At 45.5% G+C, this 21,467-nt stretch overlaps 2 protein-coding genes across 8 annotated transcripts in view; one reads left to right on the top strand and one right to left on the bottom strand.

Annotated features, from left to right (window-relative positions):
* Nucleotides 1-21,467, bottom strand: part of KLHL21 (kelch like family member 21) — a 33,726-nt gene that overhangs the window by 11,389 nt on the left and 870 nt on the right. For 2 of the 6 annotated variants that reach the window (XR_010594291.1, XM_005287071.4), the window contains exons 1-2: nucleotides 13,115-13,452; nucleotides 3,105-4,129 (exon numbers count right to left, since the gene is read on the bottom strand). Coding sequence is in view for 5 of the 6 variants with exons in the window: in XM_005287071.4 (XP_005287128.2) it covers nucleotides 3,105-4,129; nucleotides 13,115-13,452 (1,363 nt within the window). In the remaining variant the exon portion in view is untranslated. Of the gene's footprint in view, nucleotides 1-3,104; nucleotides 4,130-5,706; nucleotides 5,757-12,757; nucleotides 12,957-13,114; nucleotides 13,453-21,467 lie in introns of those variants that run through there. The other 4 variants (XM_065575382.1, XM_024110249.3, XM_065575381.1 and 1 more) reach the window with 4 other exon arrangements.
* Nucleotides 13,354-20,925, top strand: PHF13 (PHD finger protein 13). Of its 2 annotated transcripts, none has more exons than XM_005287072.5 (4): nucleotides 13,354-13,489; nucleotides 15,215-15,316; nucleotides 16,220-16,772; nucleotides 18,324-20,925. In XM_005287072.5, the coding sequence occupies exons 1-4, from the start codon at nucleotides 13,451-13,453 to the stop codon at nucleotides 18,548-18,550; spliced, it is 921 nt and encodes a 306-aa protein (XP_005287129.1). In that variant the 5' UTR covers nucleotides 13,354-13,450; the 3' UTR covers nucleotides 18,551-20,925. The 2 variants fall into 2 exon arrangements, with proteins under 2 accessions (XP_005287129.1, XP_065431456.1); XM_065575384.1 differs by lacking the exon at nucleotides 13,354-13,489 and adding an exon at nucleotides 13,882-15,108.

Here is a 21,467-nt window from a genome sequence, read left to right as displayed (position 1 = left end):
CAACCTCAAATTTATTTGGAAATTTCCAAACGAGCCTGTAAATTTGTCTCCCATTTACTCCCAGTATCTCAGAGGAGATTCACTCATGTGGTGCCCAGACAAAATCGGATGCATTATCAACTCAAAACATGTATCCCACGTTTGGCTAACTTCCTGATCCTTTTCTCCCTTTCCCATTTACAACCCCCACCACACCCCTGAGGAGGGCTTGGAGCTGGTGACCCAATACAGAGCAACTTTCAACAATGATTAGCCAGCAAAGGTACTGATAAGAGTCCAACTCGCACGTCTACAATAGTTGACAACTATATCCATGGAGCAAACCTAACATGCAAGCTCCATAAACTAAAGAACAACCTGAGACACCTGACCCCACTTCACTGCTGCCTCATACAAAAATCTGCTTCTGCTTTCCCTTTACATCTCTTTTCCTCCGAGCTACCACTGTAATGTGAAATACAAAACAGTTATCCGTGCATCTTCAGTGACAACAGATCCTGTGTGCAAGTACAAGACTCTTGGAAGAAGTCAGCAATCACAACAAGGTGTGTGACAAAACGTTTGGCATTCAGAATTCCAGGTCAATCAACCTTACATTGTTTTTGAATACTACCATATGTGACTTTCTTTGGATGCAGCAGTGTTAATACAAAATTATTCCGTTTTAGCACATCATCATGCTTATGACATAACAAAAAGGATGTTTATGATTTAAGTAAAGTCAGAGATTGAGCTTTCTGTTCACTTAGGCATGGTTTACATACAACCTTTATCGGTATAACGATGTCTGTTCGAGGTGTGAATTTTGATGACATGGTTATACTGGTAAAAAGGTGCATCATACAGTATAGCTTCTTTCTGTTTGGGTCCCTTTACACTGGTATAACTGCACCCACACTGGGGGTGGGGGTGAGGTGGGAGGTTGCTGCTTTATACTGGTATAGTTACAGTGGCAAATGTGACAAACTGACAAGAGTCAGGGAGTACACTAGAGAAAGAAACACAACTTTTGCCCTTCAATACCATAAACACACTGCTATGCCAAGGTCAATGACTCTCAATGTCATTTAAAGTCTAGAGTATCAGAAGACTTTCTGGTATGTTTCTACTTTAAGCGTTGTGACGAGGTGGGGATTTTCCCTTGTTATGTTGTATGTGAGTCTTACTGTTGAGCCTATGTGAGTTTTACTGTTTTGCATGAATACTGTGTATGCCTCAGTTTCCCTGTGTGCTGCACCAATACCTCGGTGGTGGGAATAGGAGTGTGTGACTTTGGCTGAGACCTCTGAGGCAGGTCAGGCTGCTCCAACTGCCCGAATATATGCTATGACCTGTGCCCTTTGTAACCTGAAACCCAGGAGGGGGATACCAGGTGATGACCAGGTGACTCTTTGTCCCGGAGGGGAGACAAAGACAAGGAGGAGGAGCAATGGGGGTGTCTGAGGGCCTGTCGCTGGAAGCTGGCAGTCTGCTTAGGGGGACTGGAAGAGGGGGAGTCCAGGACTCCTGTCCCAGGACTCCTCAAGATGGACTTGGCTGAAAGTCACTGATTTCTGTGCTAACAAGTTCTGTTCTATGCTGTGTTCCTGTCGACTAATAAACCTTCTGTTTTACCGGCTGGCTGAGAGTCACATCTGACTGCGGAGTTGGGATGCGGGGGCCTCTGGCTTCCCCAGGAGCTCCACCCAGGCGGGCTCACTGCGGGAAGTGCACAGTGTGGAAGGGGATGCTGAATGCTCCAAGGTCGGATCCAGGAAGGTCGAAGCTGTGTAAGCTTCTTGCCCTGGAGACAGCAGCTCAGAGAGATGAGGCTCCCCCAGAGTCCTGACTAGCTTCATATGGAGTAGTTCCAGAGCATCGCCCGCTGACCCTGTGACAAGCGTACATGGTGTACTTCATGTTGCACCCTGTGTTACTTACTTCTCTAAATTCTGCTTTTCTTCAGTGTTCTCATCACAGCAGGAATTTCAAAACCATCTGAAATCAGACTCCTACCCTGTTGTCTTGAGCAGACAGTTGGGAAGTTACACTAACATGGGTCCTGAAATGCTCTTCTACATACTCACTAGTATTAGTCATTATGATTCAGCTGCCTGTCTGAGATCAGCTACTAAATCCATCCCAAAACGAGAATAACTACGGAAAAGGAATCCCTGTTGCAAAATGAAATCTTGTATTTATGCCAAACATCTGAATAGAACTTCAGACATGGTCCATCTGTGAAAAACCAAGAACCACTGTAGGAAACCTAAATATTTTCATTACAAATTTAAACATTAATGTAACTGCAAAGTGGAAGAGTCTCCTGGACGATGGACCCCACACATTAAAAATAAAGTGTTCAGGAGGTTGCTTCTCCACACAGTCAAGTAAGTAATATATAAAATTGCATACATACTTATTTTCCTGAGTTCCAAGCCTATTAGCAACTCAGAACAAATTTGACGCATGAAGCAGCTTATAACCTCTACCAGAACAACAAAACCATTTCGGTTTTACCCACACACTGCTCTAGCCTGTACTTAGAACCAACTACAGAGCCCTGAAGTCTGTCACAATAAAAATGTAGACAAATACCTTTACACAGACTTGTATGCAAGCCTCCCAACAGAACGAAGTGTTACTGCACCGTGGAGATGCCAAGGGCCCTTTGAAACAGGCAGTTGGAATGCATGTCTGCTTATAACGTATGCAACACACGCATTCAACATTTTCAGTGAAGCCAAGGAATCATTTCCCCTGGCATTTAGCATAGCAACAGAACAGTTTCTGAGTCTTTGCAAGAGACACCCTAATTACGAAAGCACATCTCACTTCAAAGAATCGTTACTCTGCGAACCTAAAACAAGCCATACTTAGTCCATCCTGGGACTAATGGCAAAGAAAAGAGGGAACTTTTTATAAAAATACTAGTGCTCTGAAAAGTCAGGGATCTCAGTTCTGGCCTCTCCTACAGCTTTGCCGAAGCCCCTTGATCTTTAAACCTAAAGTCGTTCCCCCATCCCTTGCTAGACCTGGGCTCCCTCCAGAATGATGCCCAGCTGTGGCCCTTTCCCCAGATAACACTCCTCAGGGCATCAGATCCAACGTGTCCCCGTCCTTACCTGTCACGTAGATGTCGTTGCCCAGCGCCGCTATGCTGTAGCCGCCGCCCAAGTGCTCAGGAAACTCGGCCAGGTAGCGCCAGTGCCCCGTGCGTGGGTTGTAACAATCAACGGTGACCAGCTCATCGCAATCACGGTCGCAGCCGCCAATGAGCACAAGGATCTCTGCCAGGCCGGTGGAGGGTCGTGGCCGCATGCGAGCACATGGCCCCTGGTCGTGCCGGTCATAGCGGGCAGCCTGGAAGTCGCGGGCCTCCCGGAGGAGGCGCAGGCAGGGCTGGCAGCGTGCCACCAGGGGCTCGCCCTCCACGTGCGCCAGCAGGTAGAAACGGCGCACAAAGGGCAAGCGCACATGGGCCAGGAGCTGCGGCAGCAGCGGGGCACGGGCAGCTAGATCGGCACGCACCCAACGCAGTGCCAGCTGGAAAGCAGCCTCCTCCTTGGGCACACACAGCTCATCGTCCCGCAAGTAGGAGATGAGCCGCGCCAGCGGCAGGCGCTCCAACTGCGTGCTCAGCTCACCCACATGGCGCAGCACAAAGCGGTGTGCGGCAGCTGCAAGGGCTGGGCAAGCAAAGGCCTCCGCAAAGTCCTGCATGTCCAGCGCGTTGGCCGGCTCCAGCTGCCGGGCCAGCCAAGCACCGCATGCCTCCTTTACGGCTGGGAACTGCAGTAGGTCGGCGGCACGCAGCAGCCGCTCTGCGATGTCGGGGCCCAGCTGCCCCACCCGACCAGTGTAGGCAAAGTCGAGCAGCAGCGCCAGGCACTCAGGGTCCACCCCATGTAGCCGCACCCGCTCGGCCCGGGACTCCCGCAGTGACCCACCGAACATGGCACGGAAGTAGCCAGAAGCTGCGGCTAGCACAGCTCGGTGCGCCCCAAACTCACAGCCCCCGGCCACCACTGTCACATCAAGCAGGCTCCGCTCAGAGCGCAGCGCACTCAGACCCCGCAGCAGTGCCACGGCATGTGCTGGTTCCCCTGGACCTCCGCCTCCTCCTGCCGGGCTCGGTTCCATAATATGCCTGTGGAGGAGGGAACACACAGTGGGTTAGCACGGGGCTTCTCAGGCACTCACAGCCCCTATAAGGACCAGACCCGGCCCTAACAACACGTGGCTCCTGCCCCCGCCCCCTGGTCATCCACCCCCTTAACTCGTAGAGGCCCATGGGGGCCAGGCGGCATTCAAGGGCAGAGCCCACAGGTTAGTACACCCCTCCCCCACACACTCATGTCAGGGACAGCTGCTCTAGTTTAGAATATTCCCATCAACAGGGGGAAGGGGCCTCCCTAACTGATTCCATCCCAGCAGGGAGACTCAGCGTATACAGGGCTCTGTAGAAACCACAGGGCTTTGGCAAGCTTTCCTCTGCGGTGAGGGGATTGCTTCTGGAGAACTGCTTTGTCCTCACACATGCACCAAGCAGAGCCTCACACGTGAAAATCAAGGCAGGTGAAAAGACCCGTTCTGACTTGTATATATATTTTTTAAATGTTGAGGATGTTCAAGATTGTTTGAAAACAGGTCTGGAGTGTAGTTTTCAGTTTATCCACACACATGGTCTCAATTTCCTACACTACAAACTTCGCTGGGGAAGAAGAAAGGTTAGCAGGATAAATGCACAGCACATGAATTTATCACGTCTACTAGTCTTTCTTGGTTTCAAATATAAGTTTTGCTCGAATGCAATGAATTTCTTTGCCTCTTTATTCCAATCCAATCCACTATCTAAAGACACTTTTGAGGACTGGTTGTTACTGTTAGAATTTAGTAAAGGAAGAAATAAACATTACAGTAAGTAAGAGTTATTTAAATGGGCACTGAAAACAAATGGACTGTTACCGAAGAAATAAGAGGTGGAATTTCTTATTCCATTTAGAAAGAGCACCTGCAATCTGTACTTGCAAAACACTGTAGTCTACAAAACTGAATATTTTACTTTACTTCACAAAATGGACAAGCTGCAAAGACAATCTCAATTACAAGATACAGTTTCCAGGACCGCCCAGAGGATTCAGGGGGCCTGCGGCAAAGCAATTTTGGGGGCCCCTTCCATAAAAAAAAGTTGCAATACTATATTCTTGTGGGGGTCCCTGCAGGGTCTGGGGCAAATTGCCCCTCCTGCCCCCCCCCCCCCCCCCCCCCCGTGCAGCCCTGACAGTTTCTCACTGAACTATAACAGTAAAGCTATGTAACTACAGGTCAGCACATATTGTTTCAGTTACTTTTATAAGCACTATGGTACTAATCATACAAGCTATAAACATTTTAACAGAATCAATTAAGAGTGCTATTTGCATGCCTCCAATAATGGCAATCCCATTACTTGACAAACCTTTAATAATAAGATACAGAAAGTCAAGCTTGAGCAATCACAGTATATTACTCATCGGTACGGCTACGTTTTAGTCATGGGTATTTTTAGTAAAAGTCAGACAAGTCATGGGTAGTAAACAAAAATTCACGGCCCATGACCTGTCCATGATTTGTACTATATACCCCTAATTAAAAATTAGAGGGGTAGCCCTGGGAGATGCTGCGGGGGCAGCATGCGGCCCAGGGGTGGGGAGGGTAGCGTGGGTGGTGATGGGGGCTCCCTACCAGTCTCTGCATGGCTCCCCGGAAGCAGTTGGCATGCCCCTGCAGCTCCTAGCAGGAGGGAAGGCCGGGGGGCTCTGCACACTGCCCCCGTCACAAGTGCCAGTTCCACAGCCAATGGGAGCTACGGGGACATGCCGGACACTTCCGGGGAGCCCTCACGAGGTAAGCGCCACCACACACTGCAACCCTCTGCCCCAGCCCTGAGCCCCCTCCCACACCCAAACTACTGCTGCTGCTAGGGGCGGGAGGGGGGCCCGGTGGCCCGAGACTGCCCCAGCAGTGGCTGGTGCGGCTGTCCCAGGGGCTGCCCGAGCTGCTCGGGGGACACCATTACCACCACCTGAGAGGGGTCCCTCCTGCTGGCCACCGGACACGGAGCCAGCTGCACTGGCCGCTACGGAAGTCACAGAATCCATGACTTCCATGACAGACACACAGCCTTACTCACTGGCAAATACATTTGTTTTCTTATTTTCCACCTTCAAACCTTCCATTTCGCCCCTTTATTTGGGGATCTCTGACAATCTAGTAAGAGAGCTTTTGGAGTGCTCAGCTGCAGGTCTACAAATGGGATAATGATATAGTCTTAAGAAATAAAAAAAGGAGTTCTGTATGCATCCTACTATTTGCACTGCAAATATATGCTATAAAAATTCCTTGCTAGATTCATTCTGCAGGACAAATATTTTCACAGAACTGTAACAAAATTAAGCCTTTAAACGCCTGATGCTGCATTCTTTGTGCAGTCCAAGCACCCACTGCAGTCAGGGAAGCGAATAGCTCCGTTCACACCAGATACTCATCTACAAGGACTGCTGTACACATGCAAGAACTAACAACCCACAGAGATTTAGTATCTTTCACAAAATGCAATGTATGGTCTTCATGGGATTAAAGGGACAAAAGTCCAGGTTAGATGCCTTGGGATGGCACAGCAACAGCTCCTTGTTCTGGCTCTAGCATCCACAACATACCTCTAATGGGAATCTACCTTAGGACATTAACAAATAACATAATTACAGCCATGTGCCAAAAGTCTCCACAAATGAATTCCCTCACTACAAGAATTCTAAATACTACACAGACTAAGTAACAATCTAGTCTATGAAATAATGTCTTAAAAATATAAATATAATTACAAAATAGCTTAGTTAGTTTACTCTTTTCTGGATCTAAGCAGGAGTATAATTATGGAACAATCTTAGGAACAATTTAAAGAAAGGAAGAAAAAGCAAAGGTTCCTCAAAGAGAAACTGTCCTCAAGTCAGGGAAACTGGATAAGCTGAACAGCCTTTAAAACATTCCTACCTACATTCCTCAAATGTGGAGACTTAGCAAGATGAATTATGTAACGTGCTATCAAACTACTACGCAGTATTTTCTACACTTCAGTCTTAGAAAGAGAGTCCAGATTTAAAGTTAATAAGAATAAGACTGAACTGGATTTGGGCTGTATGTTGACAGAGCAGGGTGAATTGATTTAAATCTTTGATAATTGATTTTAATCTTGTTTTGCATTTGTACTTTTTAGTTATATTCCTAACAAAAAGTAGATTAATTGCTTGGTAAGAAATAAAACATGTGTGTTTGCAAATAGATATAATGCTTACACTAAATTTGGTACTTTCTGCTAACCAGGGGGTAAATAAATATGTGTACATATAGTGTAAGCAATTATATAGTTTAACATGTTTATTGCAAAATGTTTGCATTACGTTAAATGGTGAATGATGCATTTCTTATTTACCAGATGACAAATCACAAGTAAAAAAAATCAAGTTTGATTTGGATGGAAAATGAAATTAAATTTAAAATGCACAAAAATGTTTTAAAATGAATAGATAAATAAAACTAGCTTAAATGTGCTGGATATATGAGAAAAAAGTAAGTATCAAAACTTGTTTGGCATTTTAAAATGATGAAACAAAGTATCTGTAGTTAGTGAACTGAACTGATTGTTTCTGGTCACTTTTGTCGATCTGGGCCCACATCCTTCAAAAATTTAGATTTAGCAGAGCTTGTCATCTCATACCTCATTTAAATCATTGATTGGAAAAGGAAAAGAAGCTTTCCTGATTTTTCAATAACAGTTGGCTTCTCAACTTTGAAAGAGCTAGTAACTGAACTGAATGGGATGAATAAACTGAAAATAAAATATACCCTCTGCACCAGCAAAAGAGGCTACTGCTATGAAAAGCTGGTTTAGCACTTAAAATCTGGTTCCAGATGCTTAGCCAGTGATTTCCTCTAGGTCAGTGGTTTGAATTTCTTTAAAACTTTGGCAACAAACGTGTACTGCCTGAACTTTAATTTAATTTAATGTAACCAATTAATAGATTTTAGTAAATTTATACTTAACACAGATTGTCAATTTCAATGTAATTTTAAATAATTTATTTTTTAAAAATGTATTTAATTTAATAAATCTGATTTAAATCAATTTGATTTTTTTTTTAAAAATCACTGATTTTTCCACCCTGTTTGAGAGAGCATATGTACATAAGCTTGATAATTTTATGAATACCACTACGTAGTCCTGCATTCATGCCATCTGGGGCTGGGATTTTGTCAGATATCATATGTAAGCAATATTAGGCCTGGTCCATATTTGCATAGGAGACCACCATTTGCAGCCAAAGCAAACATCCAAGTGGTGGCAGAAGCGATATGGGTGATTTAGGATGGGTGTTCTTCCTTCTGAGTCGGCGGCTGGGGCCTAAGCTCTAAGGGGCTGTGAAACTTGTCAGCCAGAGAGGCAAACTCAAGCTCAAGCCCCTGACCACTTTTAGTCACTGAAGGCCTGTGCATTTTTTGCCCAAGTGGAGGTGTTAGCCCTGGGGTCCTGGCTAAATTCCAACTCAGATTTACATTGTCTTTTTAAATCCTCCCATGTGTATGAAATTTGTTTTTTCTTCACTAAGAAAATTCAGCTGTCATATAATGGCTGCTGCATTCCATTCTGGCCAGTGATCCCTAGTCATACTAAATCTAAAGCATCTTGGAATCTTTCTGGATAAGAGGGTCCTATATAATGTACAGCATTAAATATATTGCTTACAGGATACAAAAGTAATTAGGATTCCTTTAAACAAACAGTATTTTAATACTAACTTATTATTACATTAAGAATTGAAATGCAGCAAAAGCACAGAAAATAATTTAAAGGAAGGAAAGTTAAGTTCCTACAGATACTAGACACTGCAAGTTAAGATACAAATAATAATAAAACCCTGCTCACATAGGAATCCTAACTGATATCAGGGCCACATTATGCTAAGCACTATCTGAACAAAGGCTGAGACAGTCTCTGTCCTGAACAGTTTACAATTTAATAGAAAAAAGATGGAGAGGGGAGAGATATAACATACTATCAGAGCGAACAATATGATGTTCTGCAAGTGTCATGTTAGCGCCACAATATTCTTTTGGGGGTGGGGCAGAGGGTATTATTGGGAAGGAATCAGAGAGAGACAAAGGAAAGGAGAGAAGGCACTGAAGGGGGCAGGGATAAGTGAAGGGAGGAAAGGGGGGGAAGAAAGGGAGCGAGGGAGGCAGGTGGAATAAGGTTGAAGTAAAGAGACTGAAAGGAGTAAACGGACAGCTAATCAGCAAAGGGGAAAAACTTCTAGAGCATTTTGAATGAGGCGTTTGAGGTTGTTAGTTAAGAGTGGTGGGCTCATATAGGATATACTATTTAAGTGGACCATATTGCAAAGTGGTTTGGGCAGAAAACCGAATCAAACATTATGTACATTTGTCTTTTTGTTGTGTTTTACATGTTTTTAACATCTTAGATAGATGTCTTTAATACATTTAATGAAAGAGCCAGAAAGCCATGTCTCCTTTACACAGGGATTGTTAATCAGTCCAAAGGAGGAATAGCTGTAGCATATAGAACGATGGTAACTGATAGTGGGGCATTAATGCAACAGATTCTGGCACTGTAACAGTTTTTCTCCAGCTCCCATTTGGCAGCAGACTTGGTTTCACATTAGAAGAGATTAAATGTATTCTGGAAAAGTCTATCAGAGTAGAAGATATGATTGTGTAGAGCTGGCAAAATAGGAAATGAGACAAGTCAAACAGCAAAAACATTTTAAAATAATAGCACTGTCTCAGTATTGAACTAATCCCAAAGAACTAGAAAATTAAAAAAGAACCAGGGAGGGAAAACATCTTACAGAGTTACATACAACAGATACGCTGATAGTTTTTCTGGAAGAAATTGAACCCTGCAGAAGAAAAGCAGTGGAATTACTAAATGGGCTAGCCTGGAAAAGTAAAGTAAAAGTTTAGAAAGTGTGGTACTTCTGAGTAGACATAGACCAAGTGTCTATCTCTATAGACTATTTAACAGAGCACAATTTTGTTTCCTAATTTAAAATTGATTGTTATGTAAATAGAATTTTTTATACCTTCCTCTGGTGATTCACAGTTTACTCTATCACTCTAAGAAGATACATAAAACAACGAAAATAGCTATTGTTGTACAGCAACTAGCAGATACTGTTTTCCAGAGCTGTGCATATTCATACACATATGATCATTGTAGTTTGCCCAACTTCTGTTCCAGGGGAAATCCCCTTTCCCCCAAAAGATGAGAGGGGAATTCAGCCTTTATAGATCATTCAATCATTGACCTTTCTGCAGACATTGCCAACAGAGAGACCAGTTAGTAATAAAGTTTTTTATTTTTTCCACCCTGATATCCACAGTGGGAACACTATTGTAACCCCCAGCTCTTTTGTTTCAGGCCACCATATAGACATCAAATGTGAACTGCTTTCAATGACTACCTCAGCTTCCTTTAACAGAGAAAACATATAATTTCAGGTGTAAGATGCTATCTGCTCTGAATCCTGAAATGTCAGAGAACAAACCTCAACTAATAGACAGCTGTAACAGCTGTAAGAAAAGCTGACAGTAGCAATAAACCCGAGCTGATGTTGCCAGATTTAGGATGTAATTCCATGTAGTTTATCAAGACCAGCAGCACAAACTCTCTCACCTAAAGTATACATAAAGTTAGTTGCTGTATTTGTGATGGGGCTAGGGTTAGACTCGGGCCTCTCCAATCAGCGGGCATAGCCAGTGCACTGAGGGTATTTGCAAAAAGAAGAAAGCAAAAGAATGTGTTTCTTTAAAAAATGTAAGTAGGTTTTCATCATGACTGAAAAGGAATCAGTTGCCTTTTACAAACAAATATTAGGACATTTGTCACATTTCATTTCTAAATGAAGTTATTTTTCAAAAGTACTTTGGCATAAGAATGGATTCTTCATCAGTGTACAGTGACTATTGATCAAAACTCAAGTTGCACACAATGCCTTCCTTTCCTCCTTGATGATCTTACACGTTACTTACTAGACTCTCACCACATGATTTCCTAAGTTCCAGGGCAACACAAATATGCAGGTACACAGGAAAAAAGGCAGTACTGTTCCTTGCCCATAGATGGACTGGACACACAGCTATTAGCAGCAGCATTCCCAGCACTAAGTAGGTGCCGACACATTACTTTCACAGACAGGATGTGGCAAGAAAGCTAGAACAGTCTGGAATTTAAAGTGCAGAAGGCTACCATCAGACAAGCTTACTGCTCAGAATATCGCATAAAATTTGAATGATACATGCAACATGACTCAGCATCCGTCTCCCATTAACATTATAATTTAGTACTACACTAATATGATTCATCTGCTCTTAAAAAAAACAAAAAAAGTATGTAAGTGTTTTGAGAGAGATTGCCAAAGCTGAAGAAGTCTAAAATTAGATCTGTTCTGTTTGGTGAGCAATCAATCACATGCTTCTTGGGTGTCCCCTCTTCTCTGCCTGCCCCATTTTACTGAACAGGCTAAGGATTCCAATGTGCAAGAAACAAACTGAGGAAGGTCGGCTCCTCATCAAACTTCAGATATAGAAAAGGAAAAACAATTCTAAAAAAACAACGAGGATCTGGTGACACCTTAAAGACTAACAGATTTATCTGGGCATAAGCTTTCGTGTGTAAAAAACCCACTTCTAACTCTACCACTACAGGGGAAAGGGATTGACTCAGGAAAAAAAGAGCAAGAAGATTTAATTTGACACTTTGAAGAATGTCCTTCTAATGTAAAGTTTCACTGTTGAACCCTAAAGAACCTGTTTTGCACCACTTTATTTTGTTGTTCACAGATTACTACCACCAGGGCATGGTTCTCAGGAGACAGGTTTGGTGAAATTTTATTATATGCCACTTGCTTTGTGTTTTTTTTATTACAAGTAAAAGTCAAATTCTTAAAAAAAAACAAAAAAAAACTATTGAAAACTGGGTGCTACAGATGCTCATTATCTCCACCTAAAACAGGGGACACCAACAGATTACTGTCTTGGAAAAGAGGTATCTAGAACTACGTTAATAACTCACAAGAGTGTTCCTTAAATCCTGGATTATATTTCAGAATAAGATTTTCCTTGGCTGCCAGATGTTCATGCTCTTTACCTAACTGATTAATTTCCACAGAGACACTTCGCAGAATCTGATTTTATATATATATATACACAATTTCAGTGGGTAATACTGATTTTATTTATAAACTTTTTTTTAAATGTTTTTTTATTTAAATTTTCACAGTTGTGCAAAATTATGGGGAGAATCAATTAGTTAATGACAGACCCTGAGATTCAAAAAAGCTTTACAGCTGTCAAAACACAAAATGTCAAGTCACATGTCAAAATATATAAAGTAAAAATCCTTAAATGAAACTCTAGTAAGTTGTCAAGCAATACTTTTCATACTTTGCCTGTCAATTTTAATGATCAATGGAAATATTTTTGAGCGTGTGTGTGTGTCCAGTAACACTGACATTTACCAATAAAACTGAATCCTTCCAATCCTATACAGCTCTATGAAAAGAAAGAGCTGGGGAGGAGGGAAGAAGAGAGAAAACGAGACAGCCGTGAAGCCAGAGCTTAGGACAACTGTTCCTGTCTCACGGAGTCAGAGGGGATCTCACAGCTCTACCCCAGGGCCCTGCCCCTCCAGCCCCATCCTGGGAGGGGACGCGCCTACCTTTGGGCACAAGCCCCGCTGCCGCCACAGCTACTCTCGCTGCATCAAGCGCAGCAGGCGCCTACCTCTTGCGCATTGAGCCGGGTCCGGACCCCGCTCTGAGAGAGGCGGGAGCGTCGGGGGCACGGCCCGGTGGCGCGTCCCGCCCGGGAGAGGCAGGCCCCTGCACTCCGGCCCGGCTGCGGTCACTACGCCAGGGGCGGGGCCGGGCCGGGCCTGCCGCCTCACCCCGCCCGGAGCCTCGTGCCAGGCCCTCGTGGGGGCAGGCCCAGGGGAGGAGCCTCCCCGTATCCCCACACGGCCGGGGGCGAAGAGAACAAGACCCTCTGCCCCGTCCCGCTGCCGCCCCGCGCTTACCGCTCCAAGCGCCGCCGCCACAGCAGCACCCCCAACCGGCGGGCCTGAGGCGCGGGAGGCAGGCTGGGGGCTGTAGTTCTCTCCGGGACTACAACTCCCGGCAGCCCCTGCGCCGAGTCCCGCCGGAGCCGCTCGTAGGGAGGGAGAACTACAGCTCCCAGCAACCCCTCGGCTTCACACGGGGCCCGCCCCCTTCCCCTCCTCCCTCCCACCGGTACCGGGCGGTTCGAGGGGTCGGCGCTGCCGGGCGAGATCGAACTGATTCGTCGGTATCGGGCCCGCGCTCCGGGCAGCACCTGGACCCACCTACCCGACCCCGGCCGCCTGCGCTGGGACATGGACCCCGACCCCTGCGCCTCCCCCTTCCCCCCTGAGGTGAGCCCGGGGCCGTCTCCGCGCTGTCCCCTGCCCCTCCTCGTGCCGGAGCCCGGGACCTGCCCCGCGGCAGCCGCCCTCCCCGCTCAGCGATCCCCGGGCCCCTCAGTGAGAGCCTCCACCCAGAGCCCCGCCCACCCCAGGGCCGTGTCCCCCCTCCGGGATCCCCCATCCCCCGAGGGCCCCTCTACCCAGAGATCCGCCCCCTGCCCCAGGGCCCCCGAGATCTCCCAACCCCCCTCAGGCGCCGATCTCCCACCCGACCCCTTTCCCCCCCCAGCGGTCCCCGCCCACCCGAGGGCCTCGACCCCGCTCAGAGATTCCCCCCCAGGGCCCCAGCCCCCCACCAGTCTTCCACCCTGGGCTCTGACCCTCTTCCTCCTCAGAAATTCTCCCCCTCCCAGGGCCCTGAACACCACGCCCACCCAGAGAGCTGCCTCTCCCAGCTCAGAACCCAGGGCTGAGACACCTTGCTGAACTTGGGGCTCTGATCCCCCTCTACACCTCTCCAAACCCTCGTAGAGAGCCATTTCTTGCACCCTCTTTCCCCATCTGAGCCCCCCCATCACTGGGATTTAATCCCCCTCTTCCCAGGAGTCAGAGCCCCTCATCCAATGATCTGGTCCCCTTCAGACTCTTCCACTCCACGTCTGCTGTCTAATCCTCCTCCCCCATCACAGATGGAGGAGATTTTGCGGTTGTTTCCAGTGCTGCTCCCCATGCAGAAATGGCTTCTTTGGACAGTGACTTTCTCAGGCAGTGTCCAGTGCAGACAGGGAAATAGGGAAGATTGCAGGCGGGGTGGACAGGATTTCTCAGCAGCCTGTCTTGCTTTTTGACAGTTCAGTTCAAAGTGTGGGTTGGGACTAGATACACCTCTACCCTGATATAATCCTGCCTTTGGGAGCCAAAAAATCTTACCGCGTTATAGGTGAAACCACATTATATCGAACTTGCTTTGATCCGCTGGAGCGCGCAGCCCCCCCACCCCGAGCGCTGCTTTACCACGTTCTATCCGAATTTGTGTTATATCGGGGTAGAGGTTTACAAATACATTCCGTATTTGTTTGTATTTCACTGGGGTTGGGGATGGAAGGGTTATCATGAAACTGGGCATTGGATAGTTCTTTGGAGTCTCAATACAAAAATATAAAAAACTGTAAGCCCTGAAGAAGTATTCTGTGTCCAGGCAGACTCTCCATGTGTAGTTAGTCTGCTGTTTCCAGCAGCTTTGAGTTCTGGGTAGGAGCCATGATGTAGACTTTGCACCAGAAAGAGAACAGCAATCAGTGAATTTAACTTATCAGTTACATTAACAGGATATGCAGACTTCACAGTACCCAAACAGCTGTTTTAATGACTGGTTAGCTTCTTCCCTGACTTTAATAGCTGACTTTAAAGAAGCATTTGTGTTCAATACAATATTAGACCCTAACGCCGTTAGAAACCACTGCTGGAAACAGGCATGTGGGAATACCTGGAAGGGGAGCCAGACAAACCTGAGAATTCAATTTCAGCAAAAGGCCCTGACAAGCCTGTTAAATCACAGGATTGCCCCCAGGTGCCCTCTCTTGCATTTTGACTATCTAAGAGACACTCTGAAACTATCAATCTCAGAGGTGGATATCCATGTGTACAAAATCCTTATGTTGTCTCTGATTTGACATTATCGCTAGTTTGTTCAGCAATTTCATGTTAATGTTCTGGTTGTTGTCTCTTTAACAGGATTTTTCTCCCAGCTCCAAGAGACACAGAACTGTGGAAGATTTCAACAAATTTTGCACCTTTGTCTTGGCATATGCTGGCTACATCCCCTATCCACAAGAGGTAATGGTGCAGCAACTCAATCTTTATTTTATTTCAGGTACACATTGCTATAGCTAGTGCTGTTGATAGGTTAAATGTTATCAGGGTGACAAGCATGGTATAAATACCTAGATAGATAAAGTGGATGTGTTTGAGGGGTAAGGTCCTGTAAAAGCTCCTGATGGGACAAAAAGGAACCCACTGGCCTATGATGTTCTGAAACAAATTATGGAACTTGGAACGTAACTTGATATTGTCAGCCTCCCACTTTAGCCACAAATGTCCCTACACTTATAAAGTTAAATGTAATCCTCAGGCTCCTGGAATATGATGTAAGCTCTTCTTTAATCAAAAGTGAGGCAGTCCAAACCGCTGTCTTGCTTGAGGGGACAGAAAAAAGTTTAAAGGTCAGTAAGTACCATTTCTGTTCAAATCATTTGATTGGTGAATGATTTCTGTGCAGTGTAAAAATATTATGTTAGAGGTATTCATGCCAGAGTCCCCTCCCCTTTGTATCCTAGGCCTAGGCAGCCACAAATTTCAGATTGCCACGCAACCTTTAAAATGAGCCAGTTGTTTTCCTTGTCTGGAATTCCCAGCAGGGGCTTAGGATACAAAGCACTTGGAAGGAATTGGGAGTCTGGACTCCTGGAAACACTTTACTGAAAATTATTTAGTGCCTTTAACACTCAGCTGTACCTGTCCTGGGCCACAGGTAAGGATGAAAGAAAGTAAATAATGTAGGCTAGTGGTTGGATAAGTGGAGATGATCTGATTTTTAGTTACACAGGGAGCCTGTTGTGACAAGTATAGATCCTTCCCCATCCTCCCTCTTCAAAAAGGTGGGTGTAATAAGTGTTTGTCTAAGAGGTTTATTATCAACTCTAAAATTATACTCACATCTGGTCTCTTAATATTTTCTAGGAGACCCCCTTGAGGAGCAGCCCCAGCCCCCCCAATAGTACTGGAGGTACCATCGACAGTGATAGCTGGGACCCCCGATTCAACGACCTCCCTTCTGCTGTCTCCCTGCCAGTCAAGAGCAGAAAGAGCTTTAGTCAGCTCAAGCGAGCAAAACCATATGTTTCCCTATTCCAGCGGGCAAAACCGAGCAGCTTTCTGCCAGAGCGAAAGCAAACCGATAAGATCAGAAAGAAGAAGAAACTGAAGAGAAGAGAAACGGAAGCGCCTGTGGAGGAAGAATATGGGGGGAAGCTGCTGAAGTTAGAGGCGGAGGATTCTTATGTTGAGACCCCCATGAGTCCCTCATCTGAGGGTGATCCTCGGTCTGTGACTGACCATTGCTCAGTTTGGGACTCTGACACTCCTTCCAATGTCTCGTACCCTCCTGAGACTGCTGAGCAGGGCATGGAGATACAGAGCGTGGGCAAACGCACGGTCATACGGCAGGGCAAGCAGGTTGTGTTTCGGGATGAGGATGGCACTGGTGATGATGAGGACATTATGGTGGATTCAGGTAAACAACCCTGCTAAGGGGAGATATTTGTGAGGTGTTTAGTCAGATTGAGATCATAGGTGGCTATCATCTATCTATCTGGTATGTTATTAGCACTCAACTCCCCTATAAAATGGGATAGTGCAGATCTGTCTCCTGGGGGGATTTAAGGACAAAATTCAGTAGTGTTTGCAAAGCACTTTTAGATCTTTGGATAGAAGTGGGTAGAGAGGAGCAAAGAATGTTTATTGCTTAGTGACCTAGCACCTGAATTAAGCTTTCCAGACTCTGAGGTGAGGGTTTCTTCCCATAAGCTGTGTTTTCTGAGAGGCTTAATGTAAACTGGACAGAAAGTTGGAAGCTAGTTTTGGGAGTTGAGCCCTTTTCTTTCCATATTTACCCTCTGGGTTTGCTGAGATTCTATCCTCGAGCAAGGTGCAGGAGGCCGTAGAGGGTGCAGACTACAGCTTCTGGCATGCCCTGGAAAGGGCTTGTCAATTTCCTCCTGCTGGACATTCACCAGGCTGCTGTATTTAGGTCCCAGCACTGGGCCCATGAGCTCTTAAGTTTTCCTGACTCTGAGTGGAGTTCAGACACTGTTTCTAGGCACACTTTCAGGGTGCACATTCACTTTCTAACTCCCTTTTCTGAAAGCAGAGACTCTGCAGTCCAATTGCCTAAGCCTTAAGATGAGTTCCGTCTTCCCCGAAACTCCACAGTTGCTTCACATCCTGCCTAGAGCTCTAACCACGTGGGCACCCTGGCTTCCAATTTACTTCTTCAGGGACACATGATCATTGAAGCAGATGAACACACACTTTGCAGAAGGTTTCTAACACAATTACCCTACATACTGGTGTAGGCAAAATAAAAAACAGCTACACACCGGTCCCTGTTTCACTTTTCTCGCCACTCTTGAGTGTTTTGGGGGTTTGGGTCAGCATCCTTTCAGGGTGTCCAGGATACTCTTCCTACAGCTCAAGGCTTGTCCTTCATAATATGGAGTATCTTCCTCTCCTGCAGGCAGCTTCCTCCAGCCTTAGCTGGTACTACCTTCAAAAAGTTCCTTCTGTTAAAAAAGCATGGCCCTTTGTTGCTCTCTCATGCCCCAAGCTTCTTTTGTCTGTCTGACCAGCCCAGTCTCTGTGTTTTAAAGGGTTGTCTGTACCCACACCTCATCTTTGTTCCCTCCACTGGGGAAGTTGGAGGAAAAATGGTTTTATCTAGGATGCAGTTACTCCTTTGTTCTGTACAGGAAAGGTCTGTTCAGGTATGGTAGTCTTTAATGACTGACCTATTCAGAGATAGACGTGTAGGGTCCACTCCCATCTCCCCTGAGCATAAGGAGTATGAGGCAAGAACACAGTGCAGTTTACCATAATGGCTTCAATGTACAGAGTTCATAATTACAAACGGAACTCATAGACTGAACAGTGGCAGATTCCCCAAATCATCACAGGCCTGTAGGGACTGCCTTTAAACCATGGAATAAGTTCAGCGCCAAAAGAGAGAGTTCGGCGTGCAGCAGGAGGAAAGAAGTAATAGTTTTAACTTGCTGTTTTTTCCTTCCAGATGATGATTCCTGGGATCTCGTCACCTGTTTCTGCATGAAACCTTTTGCTGGACGGCCAATGATTGAATGTAATGAGTGTCACACCTGGATTCACCTCTCCTGTGCCAAAATCCGGAAATCAAATGTTCCAGAGATCTATGTCTGCCAGAAGTGCCGGGACTCCAAGTTTGATATTCGCCGCTCAAACCGCTCCCGGATGGGTTCACGCAGGCGCTTTCTGGACTAGTGGAGGGAACTACCGTGCCGGCATACTGTTTGGGCAGATTAGCCATGCAAAACACAGAACTCCAGCCAGGGGGGCAAGAGAGCTCCTCTGAACTGCAGTTGCTCAGGCAAAAGTGTCTGTCTGTGTAAACAGACATAAGGTATTCAATGTCTTTGATTGCCAGAGCTGGAAGAGGCCTGCTGGCCAAAATTTCTGCTAGAGGCTGAATAGCTTTAGCAGGGACACACTAAGCACCCCAGGTTCAGTGGGATTTTGTCCAGTTCAGACTATGAATGGGATGATGATTTGGGAGTGTTTACCTTTGCCACCTATCAATTTTCATCCCACTGGGAAAGTGTTAAGAAAGTGCAAGACTTCTAGGTGCTGAAGAAAATAATTATCCTCCAGAGCAGGAGGAGAGAAATCTCTGAAGAGTCTGAAAATAAACAGCCATATGTTTTATTGTAATAGTAGACCTGCCCATTTGTCCATATGTATCAATCTTAAGAATTTCTGAAGTCTCCTTCAGAGTGAACTTGAATGCACACTGAACTCACATGTGACCTGCCTCCCCTTCAGCTGGGTAGTAGGAGAGTATCCACTGAGTTCTATGATTTGGCTTTGTTTCTGGTAAAACCAGTTTAGTTCCCACAGCTCTATGGACTGTTGTCTTTAAAAGAGAGATACAGACCTTTCTTTTTTCTGGGTGGGCTGTACTGGAGGTGGCCATGTCAGTTTTCTTCCTTAGTTAAGCTGTGTCCTCTTAAAACCATTTTCATGAGTGACTCAAACATGAGGTTGTGGGCTGCCATCCACTCTGTTCCACAGCCCTGTGTGGTGTCTCATTTCAGAGATCTCAGCTGAAAAGCATTGTTTTAGGAGACACCAATTCCCTTCCCTCCTCCAGCCTGGAAGTAAAGCTTGGGCTGCACAGTGGGCCTTGATAAATTAAAATCTAGGAATTTAGACAGGCCTAGTTTGGATTTGGGCTGTCCCCATCTGAGTACTGGGGCTGGGTTTACCTGCATTTTCATCAAAGATTTACAAATCCAGCCCAGGAAACCATTAAACTGGTGGATGCACATACATTAATTTGCTCCCATTTGTATATTAGGGCATCCAGCCCAATCCTGGATAGCTGGCCTATGCAACTGGCAAGGTGGGCTGCAGTTGAGAGAACAATCCAGAGCTGCAGAGGATAAGGGAATGCATTGGGACCAGAAAATGTTTATATCTTGTGACTGCCCTTTTAGGGAGCAGAAAGCGCAGTGGTCACTGGTCTAGAGAATGCTTCAGGGAAACAAGACTGGTACGTGAGGCCACTAAGGTGTAGGCGCTTTCCTTTTAAATGACCAAATTGAGAATACATTGTATTTATTGCACAAACTGGATCTTTGTTCTTGAGAGAATTCTCCTAAATTCTATGATGCTTAATGAACAATGGACATTCTGTCCTGTCAGACTATTAGATGAGCGGGAGTCACTAACTGATGTTCATTTATATCTGAAAGAAGACAGAACTGCCAGGAATCAATGCAGCAGATGCTTTGTATCAGACTGCCACATTATTTGAATACTGATTTATCAGGAAAAACATCCTGGCAGTGTCAGGGACTCCCTTTGGACATTTAACACTAGGCTGCGCAGAGTACTAGAACAGATTGTATAGCATAGTCCTACAATGCCCAGGGCGTTGATTGGATGGGACCTAATGATGGAAAAGATCCATTACTTTTTATCATTATGATCGAACTGCACTATTTTATTGTCCATTTTAAAACTTGGTGCAGTTTGAAAAGCCCATAAAATGAATTTGATTTATAGCTGCAGCAATTGAAATCTGGTTTTATAAACAAGCTCCACTAAAATCTAAGACAACCATGATACACTACCAGAAGCTAAATGGAACCAGGAGTTTGCCAAAGATTTGCGTCATAGGGCTGTCTTCTGCAGCCAGATAAATAACCAAAGTTCCCAAGTGTTGCTGTTTTCACTGCAACATACAAGGCTTTGGAAGAAGATTCTGTTCATAGTCTGTATAAGGGTTTGACCTGATGCAAGTGTTGGCATCTTTGTGTCTATGGCACATCTGCAGTACAACTGGACCACTATAGGATAAGTTCCTGTTGTTTTATGGGAGAAATACAAGAAACTGTGAAGTGAGCTGCCTCTGTTTCTTACAGGTTCAAGATTACTTTTAACTCTTTTGACTCTTGTTCTGTTACCTTTGCAGATTTACCCCAATAGATGGTGTCTGACAACCCCAGCATGTTACAATGTTAGTAGAAGAGGGAACAACCATGTCCATGTGTTTTGAGTTAATCACTTTCATCTATGTATGATTACAAGTTAATTCAGAGCTTTATTTTTTCATTAAAAGTGGTTATTTTAACAAAGGGTGCTTTTTTTCTTAAAAATATGAAGCATCCATTAATGTGATCGTTTTCTCTGTTGCTTTTTCCTCCCTGGGTTTGAAGTTAGGATTCTATTATGTTTCCATAGTGGACAGAGGCCCTAATGAGTGTCCAGTAGGGCTAGGTGATGGAAAACATCCATCTGGCAGAGCTTGCAATATACAAAATCAAATGACCGAGGGAGGGTGGGGAGTGATGCCATCAAATATACACAATTTTATATATATTGTTCTTTATCGAGTAGGGAGGGGGCAGAGTTGGAAAGGAGAGGGAAGCAGCTGGTGTCTGCTGTGGTGCTCGGGATTCAAGAAGGACTGACTTGACGAGAAGATGATCTTGGCAGCTGTATTTTTCTTGTCTGCTGCTGATGGGCTGAGGGCAAGGTGGGAGGCAAGGGGCCCGCTCAGAGGTAGGGCGGCCGCACTGCTGCCAACTGATGATTGTAGGGGTGACGCTCGAGCTAGTGGGCAATTTTTTATCGGCCCGGGTCCTGCAGCCCCGCAAGCCGGGGGGACCTCAGCTCC

This window comes from Chrysemys picta, chromosome 21, assembly GCF_011386835.1.
Source record: "Chrysemys picta bellii isolate R12L10 chromosome 21, ASM1138683v2, whole genome shotgun sequence".
In the NCBI taxonomy this organism is placed as follows: domain Eukaryota; kingdom Metazoa; phylum Chordata; order Testudines; family Emydidae; genus Chrysemys; species Chrysemys picta.
Note: the sequence above shows the minus strand (reverse complement) of the source record. Positions and strands in the feature narration are given on the sequence as shown.

Excerpts from the sequence above, each read along its gene's own strand:
- PHF13 (XM_065575384.1), top strand. The coding sequence starts at position 14,812 with ATGCAGACTTCACAGTACCCAAACAGCTGTTTTAATGACTGGTTAGCT. Across the intron at positions 15,109-15,214 it reads TGAAACTATCAATCTCAGAG|GATTTTTCTCCCAGCTCCAA; the intron begins GTGGATATCCAT and ends TCTCTTTAACAG. Across the intron at positions 15,317-16,219 it reads ACATCCCCTATCCACAAGAG|GAGACCCCCTTGAGGAGCAG; the intron begins GTAATGGTGCAG and ends AATATTTTCTAG.